General features: G+C 36.6%; 2 protein-coding genes across 3 annotated transcripts; both read right to left on the minus strand.

Annotated features, from left to right (window-relative positions):
• Positions 1–1,522: 1,522 nt before the first annotated feature.
• Positions 1,523–5,514, minus strand: LOC127164199 (gastrula zinc finger protein XlCGF57.1-like). Its single transcript, XM_051107986.1, has 3 exons — positions 5,463–5,514; positions 4,317–4,450; positions 1,523–2,913 (listed from the first exon to the last, which is right to left on the minus strand). The coding sequence occupies exons 2-3, from the start codon at positions 4,399–4,401 to the stop codon at positions 1,739–1,741; spliced, it is 1,260 nt and encodes a 419-aa protein (XP_050963943.1). The 5' UTR covers positions 4,402–4,450; positions 5,463–5,514; the 3' UTR covers positions 1,523–1,738.
• Positions 5,515–7,472: 1,958 nt separating this feature from the next.
• On the minus strand, positions 7,473–12,868 carry LOC127164171 (gastrula zinc finger protein XlCGF57.1). Of its 2 annotated transcripts, none has more exons than XM_051107949.1 (3): positions 12,777–12,868; positions 12,092–12,203; positions 7,473–9,375 (listed from the first exon to the last, which is right to left on the minus strand). In XM_051107949.1, the coding sequence occupies exons 2-3, from the start codon at positions 12,174–12,176 to the stop codon at positions 7,697–7,699; spliced, it is 1,764 nt and encodes a 587-aa protein (XP_050963906.1). In that variant the 5' UTR covers positions 12,177–12,203; positions 12,777–12,868; the 3' UTR covers positions 7,473–7,696. The 2 variants fall into 2 exon arrangements, with proteins under 2 accessions (XP_050963906.1, XP_050963904.1); XM_051107947.1 differs by having other exon boundaries at positions 12,640–12,837.
• Positions 12,869–16,329: the final 3,461 nt, after the last annotated feature.

A 16,329-nucleotide genomic window follows, 5' to 3' on the forward strand; every position in this document is an offset into this window, starting at 1 on the left:
TATGAATCTTTGCGATCGCCTTTCCTAATAACATGCTAGTTAGCAAGTTTAACGGGTAAATGCGGCTAAATAAACATGTTTACTTCTGCATTGTCTCACTAATAATAAAAACAAACAATGTGATGCATTGTTCATTATTTTCTTCAGTTTATGACATTTTATTTATATTCTTTCATTTACATTGTGGCATTTCACAGCAAGACAAATGTTTAACTAGTATGTTGATTCTGAAATATCATTAAAGTAAAATTAAAACTAAACATCCTTTCACATTAAAATTCTTTCATTTCCAGCATATATCTTAACATAAATATTTGTACTGACAAAAAAAATCATCAACTGAAACATAAACTGAACAGACATTTGATGAATAGAAATGAAACAATGGGTCTGATTCACTTAGCAAATTTGTGTGTGAAACCTACGTACGTAAGTTTTAAACAAATGATGATTTAAAATTCTAAAATTTATTAGAAATTTAACAAAAAAGAATTACTAAAAAAATGTATATTTTATCTTTATTAAATTATTTCAACGTATACAGTGAAAGAGTAAGAAAAGCTGGCTAAAGCACATTTGTAGACAGCGTCATATGGGGTTGCGTGGAGAATCTTTGACTAGAGTGACGAAAGGCTCTAAAGCAAAGGTTGTGCGGAAAGCCCTTATATGGAGATAGTCTGGGTGTTTTTTTATGCAAATGACTAACCTCATGTACGCGGCCACTCATTTACAATACTTCACGAGTTCGCCTGCCCATCCAGTCACAATGGGCAATGGTAAACAAACTTGGCTTGTTGTCCTTAATGGAGGCTCGAACCCGAGGCTCGGCTTGAGCGCAGAATTCGGACCCCCCCCAATGCGATATTACCTAGAGGGAGAATAACAGAAACAATGGAGGAGAAGGGGAGGTGGAGGGATGCCGGAAGAACGGAGGCTGGGACGGTGCAATGAGAGCTGCTTATATAGGCTTGTAATGATGATTGACAGGACTGAATGATTAGGCTCCTCCCGAACCTACGTTTAGAACTTCATTTCAAATTCACAAAAATTAGGACAAGGTTAAGAACAAATTTATGTGTATGCACGTATTGTGAATTAGGCGGAAAGTTTTCAGAAGACGTTTGAATATGCGTATAAATACAAATAATTTACACAGTTACTAGTGAATGAAACCCAGTGGGTCTCTGAATAAAGATCTGAATCAGATCTGGCAGTTCTTGCTTTGAGATGTTTCCCCACGCTTCCACCAAGTCACTTGCAAGTTCCTAGACATTTCTTACGGAGACATGGCTACCAGTGGTTTGCCACTGCAAGGACAATCAACTTTCCTTCCTGTCCCCCTACAGCACTGTCTGTGTCTGCAGCACAAAATTCTTTTTAGCTAAGTTTAAAATGAAGCAATACAATCAAAGAATCAAGAATTCTTCATGATGTTAGACAATCAGCTTTAAATGGAGGACATGATGTGTGGCAGCCTACAGTAGTGAGTAGTGAACAAACACACACACCCAGAGCAGTGTGCAGTTGGGGGTTTGGTGCCTTGCTCAAGGGACTCACCTCAGTCGTGGTATTAAGGGTGGAGAGAGTGCTGGTAATTTACTCCCTCACTTACAATCCCTGCCGGACCTGAGACTCGAACCTGCAACCTTTGGGTTACAAAATCAACTCTCTAACCATTAGGCCACAACTGTATCAATAAGAGTAATGTCAAAAGAAATTTATTGCTTTGGGATAACACTTAAATTTCCTTTACATCAGAGTGAATGCGTAGGTGATTCTTTAAATGGCTCCTTTTTTTAAATATCTTCCCACAATCAGAACACTGCAATTTACTTTCAGAATGAGTTTGCAAATGACGTTTAAGGTCTCTTTGATATGTGAAACTCTTTTTACACTGAACACATGTAAAAGGCTGCTCTCCAGTGTGAACTCTCATGTGAACCTCAAGGTTTCCCTTAACTGAGAAACTCTTCCCACACTGAGGGCAGGTGAAAGGTTTCTCTCCAGTGTGAACTCTTATGTGAATTTCAAGGTTTGCTTTGTTTGTGAAATTCTTTCCACAGTGATGGCACATGAAAGGCTTCTCTCCAGTGTGAGATATTACATGATTCTTAAGCTGACTGCCGTCTGTGAAACTCCTTCCACACTGATAACATTCAAAACAGTTTCGTTTTAAATGAATTCTCACGTGGTGATTAAGGTTTTCTTTACATCTGAAACTCTTTCCGCATTGATCACATTTGAATGGCTTCTCTCCAGTGTGAATTCTCATGTGAGCCTTAAGACTTTCTTTTCGTGTAAAGCTCTTTTCACACAGTTTGCAGGTGTAAGGGCACTCTCCAGTGTGACCTCTCATGTGGGTATCAAGGGTTCCTTTATGCGTAAAACTCTTTCCGCACTGAACACATACGAACGGCTTCTCTCCCGTGTGAATTCTCATGTGAGTCTCAAGATTTCCTTTTTGCGAGAAGCCCCTCCCACAAAGTCTGCATGTATGAGGGCTCTCTCCAGTGTGATATCTCATGTGAGAATTAAGGGCTTTTTTCTGTGTAAAACCCTTTCCACACTGAGTGCATGTGTAAGGCTTCTCTCCAGTGTGAATTCTCAGGTGAGTCTTTAGATTTCCACTTCGACCGAATTTTCTTCCACAATGCAGGCATGTGTAAGGTTTCTCTCCTGTGTGAATTCTCATGTGGCTCTTGATGCTTCTTTTTTCATTAAAACTTTTTCCACACTGTTGGCAGGTCAAGTTACTTTTAGTTCCTGTCTTCTGAGCTCTTTTTCGTGAAGCATTCTTGGTTTGTGAGCCACTAAAATATTTTCCTGCTTTTATGAAATCGTGTTGCTTCTCATACAGATCTTTCTTTTCCACTTTATTCAGGCCTTGGCTCTCTTCTTTAAGCACCATCAAGTCTAAAATGAAAAATGACGAAGACAAGTTAAGTTCAGTTACATAAATGCAATACACATCAAAACATTTCATTTTTTAAAGAATCAAAACAACGCTAGATCCCATACCCTCTACTAAGCTAGAGTAAGAGGTGCAACCTGTAATCTAAGCAAAAGTCACAAAATATTCTAGTTGAATATGATTCTCTGGTAGACATTATCCTTGTTTTTCACTGTTATGCCAATGATACTCAGTTCTATAACTCTCCAAGCTATCAGAGTGTAGGGCAGCATGTTTAATTGAAATAAAACAGAAATGATGATATAGTTTAGTGTGATTATCGAAACAAGGCTACGAGCCATACATCTTCCCAAACTTGTAATGAGAAGCATTTGTAAAAAAAAAGCATCTTTTTGTGACTTCTTGTAGCTCCTTATCATAGATTGAGACAGAAAATATAATATTCTAGACAAGGGTTTCTCAACTCTGGCTCTCGAAGTCCACTTTTCTGCAGAGTTTAGCTCCAACCTGCACAAGCTAATCAAGGTCTTGCTAGAAAAGAAATGTGTTTGATCAAGGTTGGAGGCACTAAACTCTGCAGTAAAGTGGATTTCAAGAGCCAGAGTTGAGAACCTCTTTTCTGGACAGTGATAAAGGCTATGTCAATTCCAAGTGATCAAGGGCTTATAACACTCCAGTTCAATCCATTGCAGAGGTTTCGCCAGTTGCGGGCACTCATGCAATGTAAGCAATGACATACATTTGAGTCAGCAAGATGGAGGACAGTTAGCAAGGGAAGGGCATAAAGTGGAACACACCTCATATTAGGGATTTCCTGGATCGTCATAAATGATATTACTTATTAGACATATTTGCCTTATTTGACTTATTAAGCACATTTGGACTTTCTGCACAAAGATGCCCTCCGACTTTAAACATTTACGAGTCCTAAATTTTGGACTGACACACCCATTATTTTTACGATTTTCTCCTAAATCGGCAAGTTATGAGCTACTTTTAACCTTAAGATGTTTTGTGAATACGGCCCTGATGCAGATGGTCGACCAGTGGTTACTTTTGAGGCTTAAAAAATGTTTTGTGTTAGATACTGTTACATAATTTGATATTTTATATCAAATATAAAATATTTAGGGTTTTTGGGTTTAGTGTTAAACAAAATAACGGTTTTGTTTATTTGGCTACATCTGTATTACTTTTACATGTTGTAATAACGAAAGTCCATCTATTAAGAAGGTTCTTCTCAGGTGCACTTAAAGGCAGGATAACATGAGGCGACCCGCTCCATGTCAAATAAAACTGCTTTATTAGGACACCCATTATGACATTTTTCAAAATAATTTCTGTAGAGGTCAACATTTTAAAAAGGAACAAATGACTGAGTTCAGCTTTAAGAATGGAAACCAACCTGTTTGTTTCTCAGTATCTTCTTCTTTCACTCTGAATGCGTCTTCAATCCTCATGTCTTCACTCTCTTCTTTAATAAACGCCATCTTTATAATAGTGTGTCACGTAGATCTTAGTTGTTTCACCAGAGTTTTTCTGTGTTTGGACACAAGTTTAAGATGAGAATCATAAACAGAAAAAAAAATCCAGACAAATTCTTTGGATCTGTCTCATTCAGCTCCCTAGTTTGAGCAATCAGTGCACTGGCAAGGGTGTCAGAGGGACTGTAAATGATCTGATTAGCCAAGACCTCCTCCACCAGGTGTGTCAGTGGCGGTGTGTTCACAATAAAGCAGGGTTTCTGCAGGTTTTAAAAAGTCTAAATTCATCTACCCATCTGCCTTAAAAAGGTCTTAATTTTCAGCAGGCATCTTCAAGTCATATAGTTATGGCATTAAATGTTGCATGCAATGCAAAAAATGAATATTTTCCTCCAAATGTTTGCTTTCTATTATAAATATCTAAACATCTTTAAATCAGGATAATTTACTTTAGATGCAAGTCTAAAATGCCCTGAACAAAAGTAAAAGGTAAACAAAAGTTTTTACTCAAAAATGATATCTGTCAAGCAATATCTGCCTTTGAATTAAGTTTATTTATCTTTTGTTTTTATCATAAACTCAGTTCATTTTGTTTAATTTGACAGTAAACAATACTTTGTGTGTGATTTTGATTCTCAAAAAATGTATCAGTATGTTTTGATTTAAAATTCTTTAGATATTTGCACTGGAAACAAGACATAAATACTGAGGATTAACATTTCTAGTGGTTGGGAGCAGAGGTATTAAAGCCTTTTGAAGGTTTTGTTGTTGTTTGTGAAGAAGCATTAATTTGCAGAAACACATTACTTATATTTTCTTTACTTGGTCTTAATAATAAATAAATAAATAAATAAAATGAAGCACGTTAGTAAACCAATAAAAAATACATTTAACTTATATTCATAAAACCTGCAGAAACTTTGGTTACTCATGTGGATGCACTTTGCTAACAAAAGTAATGTTAATAAATATTAGATAAAACATTGCAATATTACATTTAATAATCAGTAGTAAAGATCCTGTAAAACCAAAATATGATTTAAATACTTAAATGCTTAAAAACTAACCTTTTTTCAGCTGAATAACAGACGCAGGAGCGCAGCGCAGCCTTATGACGTCATACCATCACATTCAAATAAAAGTCCCGTTCACACGTACAAACCACAAAAGTCCGTTGACGTTTACACACAGGTAACACAAAGATATATTATATATTAAACATACCGTATATTACTGTAAAAAGTAAAAAAAAGCACTCAGTGTTCTTTATAGAATACTTACTGTATTAGTCATTACTGATGTTATGAGTGATATATTTGAAGGATAAGTTATCTAACTTTTAAAGAAAACATTGTGCACACAACTGTTTTGATGCTCATATGTAGCTTCCTTCTGGAGGCGCCACAGTACTCTGCAACATGTGCCACCAGGGGCAAAAATGCAGTATGTAAAATACTAAACAAACAATTTAAAACAACAATGAAAGGACTGTTTGACTTTCTTCAGGTTTCTTCATGTGTTTATGTCTTTATCCAAAGGGTGAAAGGCAATCCAGGGAATGGAGAGCAGCTCTGTGACCATTTCATTTAAATGTACATGTAATGTTAATTGAGCTTCTTACAAAGACTTTGGGATAAAAACTGGCATAGTCTAAAACAAAAAGTATTGCTTAATGACAACGTTTCCATTAACCAATGTTTTAAACTAAAGCGTAATTTTTTCCTCTTGCGACAAGTAATGGCAACAGATTTAGGTGGGATTTATAAACGCAGCCAATCAGATGACACTTGTAGCTGGAACCATTGTCTTAATTGACAACATATGTTTAATTGTAAATGACGGAACAATACATCGATTCGTGGATCGATTCTGAGATCGTCCGAACGCATCGCCATTCTCTTTGGAATCGATTCTGATCTTAGATTTTAACAGCAGATGGCGCTCTAATCAAGTTTTTATCCGCACACTCAAATGCTCATGAAGAAGAGTGCTGAAGAGAACTTGTGCGTTCGGCTGAGTCATGTAATTTCACCTCTTCTCAGAATGTTTTTATGACGCGAGATTATTGTAAACACAGCCCACTGTGAACACCTCTTGTAATTCGCTTCAACCTTTTTAAATTGTTTAAATGATTATTTTAGGTTCAAGTGCGTGTAAGGATTTGGAAACAAGCAGAGTACGGCTGTTTTTTAAAGCAAGCAGTGGCATCTGCTGTTGGGGGTAATGCATTACAAGTAACACAAGTTTTTTTCCCCCAAGTAACTAGTAAAGTAACACATTACTTTTGAATTTCTAAGAAAATATCAGTTACTTTTTCAAATAAGTAACGCAGTTATTTTTTTCCCTATTTATTGATTGACAAGTCTCCTGTCGAGAAATTTGGAGTAAACATGTTGTTACTGTATTCTAGACTAAATGTGAACATGCATTAATTCATCTCACTCACAAAAAACTGATTCAGTATTCCTCAAAATAAATAAAAACAGTGAAATGCAAACTCAGAATATGACGCAACCCTGGAATAATTAAATATGTTAAATAAAACAAATATCCTTTATGTATTTAATCCCATTTTATTAACCAGTGTCTTTGATGCTGACCTTTAATGATGCAATTCAACCATAATAATAAGCAAAAATTACTTTGGATAAACTAAAATTTGTGCTTCTTTTTTTTTTTTTTGTATAGCTGAAGAGTGATGTCCTGCATAAATGTACTTTTCTTTCACTTTTGTGAGTACTTTTCTGAGGTGAATTCATTTCACTTTTGGTGCAAAAGGGCTCTTATATTAGAATTGTTTTATATTAAAAACAAAGAAGCAAGCCCTGCCCAGATTTTAAAAGTAACGCAAAAGTAATGTAACACATTACTTTGCATAAAAAGTAACTAAGTAACGTAATTAGTTACTTTTTCAGGGAGTAACGCAAAATTGTAATACGTTACTTTTAAAAGTAACTTTCCCCAACACTGATGCTGAATCATTTCTCGATTCACGTTGCAACGATTTATCGTCCCATCCCTATTCAATAGTGCATTCTCTCACTAAATATCAATCAAACAATGCAGTGCAAAGTTCATAATTTCACAGTTTATGTCGTTTTATTTATAATCTTCAATTCACATTGTGGCATTTCACAGCAGAACAAACGTTTATTTAATATTTTGTTTCTGACGTCAGAAGTTCATATTTGGCCCACATTCAACTGCGGTGTGACTGTAGCCTTTTTTTGGCGGTTTTGCATTTTTCTTGATAGGATAGTGGAGATCTGACAGGTCATATGTCGGCACGCAGCCCACAAGGCTACCGATGCCGACGTAGCCTTACTTTTACACAGATCCGTATTTTCTGGTGCCATTTTAAGTTGCTGAGCCATTTAAATCTCTTTCCACATGAAGGACAGACATAGCGTCTCACATCTGCATGACTTTTCAGGTGTATCTTTAAGTGTGATGGCAAAAGACATTTTTTATGACACTGATCACAATTAAATCGCCTCCCTCCAGAGTGAATGCCCATGTGATTTTTAAAATTTCCCCTTTTTGTAAACCTCTTGTCACACTCAGAACACTGCAGTTTCTTTCCAGAATGACTTTCCAAATGACGTTTCAGGTCTCTTTGGTACGTAAAACATTTTTCACACTGAATACACACAAAAGGCTTCTCTCCAGTGTGAATTCGCATGTGAGTCTGGAGGTTTCCTTTCAATCTGAAAGTCTTTCTACAGTGACGACACGTGAAAGGTCTTTTTCCAGTGTGAATTATCATGTGAGTCTTGAGGCTTCCTTTAAGTGTGAAACTTTTCCCACACTGATGGCACATGAAAGGTTTCTCTCCAATGTGAGTTCTTACATGCTTCTTAAGCTCTTTATTGTTGGTGAAATTCTGTCCACACTGATGACATTTAAAAGAGTTCTCTCTTAAGTGAAACCTTGTGTGGTAAGTAAGGGTTTTCTTATGTCTGAAACTCTTTCCACACTGATCACATTTGTAAGGCTTCTCTCCAGTGTGAATTCTCATGTGATACTTAAGATTTCCTTTATCTGAGAAGCTCTTCCCACACAATTTGCAGGTGTAAGGCCTTTCTCCAGTGTGAGTTCTCATGTGGCAATCAAGGGATTCTTTATACGCAAAATTAATTCCGCACTGAGGGCATGCAAAAGGTTTCTCTCCAGTGTGAATTCTTGTGTGAGTCTTCAAGCTAGCTTTATGACTAAAACCCCTTCCACACAGATTACACATGAAAGGCTTCTCTCCAGTGTGCATTCTCATGTGAGTCTTAAGGTATCTATTGAATCGGAAACTCTTTTCACACTCCGGGCATTTGAAAGGCTTCTCTCCTGGATGAATTATTACATGCCTGTTAAGGCGTTTCCTGCTATGGAAAGACACTCCACATCGATGACACATAAATGAGTTCACTCTTGAGTGAACTTTCAGGTGGGAAGTAAGGCGTGATTTACGTGCGAAACCTATTCCACACTGATCACATGTGAATGGCTTCTCTCCAGTGTGAACGGCCATATGATACCTTAAGCTTGGTTCTGATCTAAAGCTTTTTCCACACAGTTTGCAGGTGAAAGGCTTCTCTTCGGAGTGAACTCTCATGTGGCTTGTAAGGGCTGCTTTTTGAGTGCAACTCTTTCCGCACTGAGGGCATACATATGGTTTCACATCAGTGTGAATTCTCATGTGAGCTTTAAGGTTTCCTTTTTCAGTAAAACCTTTTCCACACTGTTGGCAGGTGTAAGGCATCTCTCCATTGTGAATTCTCATGTGGACTCTAAGATCTTCATGTTGACTGAAACCCTTTCCACAATCAAAGCAAGTAAAAAAGAAAGTTCCTGTCTTTTGAGCTCTTTTTCGAGCAGAAGTTTTTTCCATTTGTGAGCTTTTAAAAGTTTTCTCTTCAGTTTTGAAATAATGATCTTTCTCTTCCATTTGATTTAGTACTTCATTCTCCTCTTTCAGTGCCACATGGTCTACAGTGGAAAGAGACAAATAAAAGTTAGCCACAGTTTGATGGAAAACAGCAACAAACTTTACTAAGTCCCAATAGTCAACTAAACAATAGCCAACTAGAAGAGACTTGGTCAACTAAATATATTAGTCAGTTGCAGAAAAAAAAAGAAAAAAAAAAACATCAGGAATTGACGATGTCAGAGTCAGTAAGAGAAAGTTTGTTAACACTGCTGGTCTGGTAGATCCAAGTGCTAATAATTGCACTAATAATTAAAACTGAAAGCAAGATGACCCCAAAAAGGTTGCCAAACTCTTTAGGCTAACACTGGTCTATCACTCGTCGACAACAAACATGTCTCGTATTTAAAACGCAAGTAGTAGCCTAACAGTTGCCACTTTACATGGCTGTTTGTTTTAATACTAGGTAAACTTGAGTGCTATTATATTAGGCCAGGGTTTCTGCAGGTTTTATGAGGGCAAATTTAAGGCTTTAAGAACTTTTTAAGACCAACTGAAGAAAATTTAAGGGGAAAAAAAACATACAGCAATATGTTATAAGTATAGTTTGAGTTTTACTTTCACTTTCAAATTAGCAGCAATTCAACATCTAGCAATTGTTTGTTTGTAGTTGAGTTTTCTCTCTTTTCTTAGGTAAAAGCGCCATGCACATTTTACTTTCACTTTCAAATTAGCTGGAATTCGGCATCAAGCAGTTGTTTGTTTTTAGTTTGTTTTAGGCCTGGGCGATAATTCGATAACAATAATTATCGCAATATAATTTTCCTCTATAAAACGACATGAAGAGTTTGATAAATGTTCAATATAATTTTCATGTGCCAAAAGCGTAACGAAACAGTGCGACTCATTTATATAGTGCCACGTGGACCAAAGTTTAAATTGCCGGGCTGCGCAAGCTCACTAGAGAAGACGCATTTATTATCTCGATGTGGCATGGACACGCCTGGAAAAACCGAGCACGTTGCTTTCGTTATGAGCGCAGCTTTCGCGCACCTACATTTGAAATGATGAACTTGAGCACAAGATTCAAAACGCTTGCACATCTGGCCAAGAAATTCCTGTGCCCCCACCATCTACTGTGCCTAGTGAAAAGGTGTTCAGTGAACTGGGCATGCTTTATGATGCCAGGAGTCATGGACACCATCCCCACCAGCTGTGCTGTCTCCATTATAATTTGAGGATTCTTTAACTTTAAATATTAAAATAAAACTAGAAAATAAACCATGTTATATTTGAATCTTATGCAGTTCTTTAACAGGACTACTCAAGTCTACCCTGTTTCACAAGTTCAAATTTTGTTGTTCTTTGAAGTGTCTTTTTCTTTATTTGAGAACATTTATAATTCAGTACTTGGAGTGTTATCTTTGTTTTTTTAATCCATTTTAAGAACTATTTATCGGCAAATATGGTCCAACCTAGCCTAGGTATCGGTAAAATCCACAACTGGCCAACCTCTAATGGACACCCCTGGTCTAAATGAAGAGACATCTCATCAAACACAAGTATGGAGTGACACAGGGCTCAGTATTAGGCCCTCTACTACTCTCATTGTAAACATTTCTTTTCAGGAACATTATAATTAGGTTTCTCAATGTATAATTATTAGGCACATCGATATTCTAATCTATGGTATCTGTCTCAAGGGCATTTAATATTTTTTTACAGAATATAAAGCAGCCCTTGTTAATTATAAAATCACTTATTGTTGCAAATTAATAATTATATACAAAATTAATAGCGGTTAGGATTGATGCTTGGAATTGGAAAAAAGTGCTTGGAAATATCAGAATTTTTTAAAAAATATTTTATATTATTTTCTTAATGGAAATCTAAAACTAAAGAAACTAAAGATGCCAGTAGCTGGTGGTGAATGTCTTGATTATTGAATAAGTTACTGAGTCACTCATTCATTGATTCATTTAAATGGCTGATTAATTCCAGCATAAAGTAAAGACAGCAAAGAACTGTTGTGCAAAATCATTATCACATTTGCACTCGTGCTATTTGGGAGCACTAACTGCTTGTGTGATGTTGTTCGGATCACATAAATATGACACAAAACCTATTTTTTTAGGGGCATACACTGCATTCTAAAGACTACATGACACTGCGAGTTGTTGTCCCCGTATCATGTTCATCACCAATCAACTGTATGAAATTTAAGATGACTTATGTAGATCTAAATGTAAAAAAAAAAAAAAATGCTCATTTATTTATTTAATTTTTTTTGTTTTGTTTTTGTCTATAATTAAACAATATGTTAACTCAACAGCCCAAATATACAAATTTTATTACCAGCTGAATTAAAAATCCAATCTGGGTAGTTGTTAAACCAGCATTTTAGAATGCAGGACTGGATTAACTTTTTATGCTCTTCACTGGCTAACATATTTCTGTCTTGTAGACTTGGATGTACGCTATTCCTTACTGTACGTTGAGTGAATGCTGACTACTGGCAGAACCTGTGTAATAGGCATAAAGAATGAATCTCCTAAGAAACTTTTGTTTTTTTTTGCAATGCACGATTCTATAGAAAGATGGGTATGCTTGGGCTGTTGAGGAAAGCTTTATATATATATATATATATATATATATATATGTATATATATGCTGTTACTGACGGTGTTATTTAACTATAAATAATAAACTTTATTTTTGTAGAGGTCAACGTTTTAATAAGGATCAAAAGACAATGTTCTCCTATAACTGAAAACCAACCTGTTTGTTCCTCAGTCTCTTCTTGTTTCATACTGAATACTTCTTCAATCCTGAAGAATTCGTTCTCCTCTTTAATAAACGCCATCTTTATAATGGGAGGTTTTTCTGGACACTGTAATGTTTAAGATGAAAATAATTAACAGAAAGAAAAATAAACACAAACTGTGTGCGTCTCAATCAGCTCCCTAGTCAGCACTGTAGACTATAATACATTCAAAAGATTACACATCAACAAACAATTTGCAGCTGGTTTATATAGGGTCATTATACATGTTTGTGTTTTACTTGCCTCTACGCTGTTTTGACTGCTGGAAAAGCGCCCTTATAAAACTGATGTAACCTTAGTCCTCACAAGGAGTAATTACTATAATTTCTTTCTTACTTTAGAATGCAATTATTGGTTTTCTGAAATAAGACAGCTTCGTGCAAGTGTGACACCCGTATTAGTTGTCAGTCTTATTAATTTTTGTTTACAACACGCTGATTACGATATTGGGAGCGAAATGAGACATACACGTTCAGTTTCGTATGTGATGCGCTTTACTCACCAATAAGTTAACTGTTGTTAGATAAAGCATTACACCGTTACATTCGATAACAATTAAATCAGTTTAAAGCTCCTGTATTTATAAAGTTGACTAAACTTTGTATCGATGCAAACTCCTCAGTGTTTGCAAACACAAACCTTTCTTCAGCTGAATCACAACAAACACAAGAGCGCAGCGCAACGTCCTTCTTCCTTAGTGTTTTATTGGTGGTTAGAGGTGCATTACCGCCACCGACTGGACTGGAGTGTGGATCTTGATATGTGCATATACAAAGGATGAGGAGAAAGAGGGGGAAAGGCCGAACAAAACAACACGCACACACACACACAAAACAGCACTATATTCTCTTACTTAACTGACTTTCTTTTATAAACTTTTATAATATCATCATATATATCTTACTAACTGTTTTCCCTAATTGACCTGATAAAGAAAAGTCATGGTGTTTACTTTCTTCATTGACTGAATAAGGTGATATCTCTTATTGATATGATGTCCTTCTTCTTCTTGTTCTTCTTCTTCTTCCTCTTTTTTAATGGAGTGCTGGTGTCACCTATTGTTCAGTGTGCATTCATACTTATTACCTTAATGTATTAGACTGCCTGTGCAAGCTTTTTCCTTTATATAATTTCATCTCTCAATCAAAAAAAATAAAAAAAATAAAATAAAGATAAAGAAAGACTTTTGAACTCTACGCATAACTAACAAATACTCAAAATCTCTATCTTTGTCCATTTTTATTTAGATATTGCATTAATGCCCTTCTCTCCCTAAGAATTCAGGACGATGTGACCAAGCCAGAAAATGAATAATAGACAATAGTGTGTCAATAACTTAAACAACACTACTGTTTTTAATAAAAACAAACAAACAAACAACATGAGATGGTACCATGTTATTTTCTTTTAGGGGCAGGCATTTTAGGATTGTTTGCAGTTACACATGCTAATCTCGGCCATCGGCACAAGACCACAGGAACCAGATGAGTCCTCTGCACATTCTGACTTTTCTGCAACTAGATAAACTGTTGGTTTATCTAGCCAAAGGAGAACTGGCCCCCGACTGAGCCTGGTTTCTCCCGAGAATATTTTCCCCATTTCTTTCACCGATGGAGTTTTGGTTCCTTGCCGCTGTCGCCTTTGGCTTGCTTAGTTGGGGACACTTAATTTCCAGCAATATTGTATACCATTTGAACTAAACTGAGCTAAATGATGACATCATTGAATTAAATGATGAACTGCTTTTAACGGAAAATTGAGTGTTTACTGTTGTCCTTTTGCATTATTGTCACACTATGTCCTATTTAATACTGTAAAGCTGCTTTGTCACAATCTGTATTGTTAAAAGCGCTATATAAATAAAGGTGACTTGACTTATCCCCACATAGTGAATTACTTTCGTTTCTTCATTTTTTCACTAAGCCCATCCACGAGTTCTTTTCTATACACCACAATGGCAAACTTCCGGATTGATGACGTAATGTAAAAACACTCTATTGTACAAATACTTATACAATCAAGTTCTGAGAAGGCGTGTTGATTTTCATCTGAATTTCATGCAGTCTAATTGCTATATTAGCAATGACCATATTTACAATTGCAGTTTTTTGGTCCTCTGTCAGAAGATATTGTCTGCCTCCCCCAGTCAGTCACCTCTCAGTTCAAATAAGAACTAATACTGAGCAATCAATTAGACAGTTATTAGTTTAAGGATGTACAGCATGTGATACAGTATTGTACACAGAAGAACAATGAAGGTTATTTCATCTAAAACTTAACTGTTTATCTAAATCTTTATCTAAGTCCAACGTCTTTCCCCAAGTGTCGACCTCCAGTGATGACTCCTCTTCCAGCATCTTTGACACAGTGTTCCCCTCCAGTTACAATCCATTGTCCAGCATCTTCGTCCAAGTGTCCACCTTCAGATTACTCCTCATCCAGCATCTTTGACCCAGTATCCCCCTCTAGTTACAACCCATTGTCCAGCATCTTTGTCCAAGTGTCCCTCCTCATCACAGGACCACACTTCTGCTTGACCTTACACAAAAGTACCTGCATCTGTATTACAAAAATAAAATTGCATTCTACATAATGCTTGCATCAGTAATGAAACATTGATAAAAAAATTGGCAACATGAAAACTACCAACAAAAGGGCTAAAGACTGGTGTTGAGCAACATGAAAGGGAAAAGTAACTTGGGAGTATTACAAGTTTGTCATGCTTTATGTATTGCAATTACTGCAGAATCACTATGCTCAACTCCTCTGTTCAACAAAACCTCATCCCAGACTATAGCTCCGCAGCCCTCAACAGCACCGGAATCATGCTCCCAAGAACAGCCTTCACCAGGAAGAGCTCTCCCCTACACAGAAACACACTGAAGGAGAGTAAGATCAACATTCTATGAAGTTTTTGAAGCACATTCAGAAAGGAGAACAGCTGCATTAGAGTCACTAGTGTGGCCCAACTTGGAGCGCCGAATTTGGCTTAAAGAGAAACGTAGAAGAGTGTTTGGAAAAAAAAAAAAATAAAAAATTCTAACTTGCCTTTGAGAAATAATTGAACAGCTCATCATTATAGTGGGTTTTTAAGTTATTTTCCAAAATAACTTGCATAAATAACTTGAATGCAACAGGCTGTGACTGTGGAAGAAAAGCTTTCATGTGCAGACATTTGAGTCTCTTGAATTTGATTTTTAATATACCAAATGCATGCTCAATTACTACACGAGTGGACTTCAGTTTCTTATTAAACCATCTGTCTGACAGTCAAGTGGCCATTGTCCCTTTATGGCTTCATTAGCTGAAGCAAAGGAGGGTATGCAGAGTCACAAAAAATATGCATGCCCTCTGGGACCAGGAACTGTGGATCTTCCTCAAGAAGGCGGCCCACATCTGACAAACGAAACATCCTTGAATCATGCCAGCTACCACGGTGACCCACACTGACATGACAGAAATGCAACTGACTGTCACAGAATCCTGTAAGAATAACAGAACAGAACTGTTTTCTATTGATGTAGGCCACAGGATTCTCACAGTGTGGTTTTACAATTAGAATATGTCATCCATCAACCACACAGTGTTAGGAAACCCAGCTGTTTCGAATCCTAACTGTGTATGTGGATATGTGCAGGGCTTGTCTTATTCTTACAAGAGAACAGAACTCATACATGTGTTTTGAAACTGTGGATTTGGTTAAGTTAAATCTGTCTGCCACACCACTATAGGACTCTTGGTTGGAAAGAGTCCATAGAGAGGCAAGTATACTGTTTGTCAGCAGCACCTTGGTCTGCTGTGTATTCATGTAGACTTCTGCATTAGGAATATAAAAAATATGATCATATAATAAATACATATACCAGGTGTTTTAGTTTTACTGTCCAAACCCTGTATATATATATATATATACACACACACACACACACACACAGCCTTCAGATCATCTGTATATTGTTGGATTGACTGTTTCTCATCTTTCTCTTGAAAATATCCCATAGATTCCATATGGGGTTCAGGTCAGGCATGTTGGCTGGCCAATCAAGCACAGTAATATTGTGGTCATCAAACCACTTGGAAATAGTTTTTGCACTGTGGGAAGGAGCTAAAGTCCTGCTGAAAAGGAAAGCATCTCCATAAAGCTTGTCAGCATATGGAAGCATAAATGCTCCAGAATCTCCTGGTAGATGGC

Source organism: Labeo rohita, chromosome 4 (assembly GCF_022985175.1).
Source record: "Labeo rohita strain BAU-BD-2019 chromosome 4, IGBB_LRoh.1.0, whole genome shotgun sequence".
Classification (NCBI taxonomy): domain Eukaryota; kingdom Metazoa; phylum Chordata; class Actinopteri; order Cypriniformes; family Cyprinidae; genus Labeo; species Labeo rohita.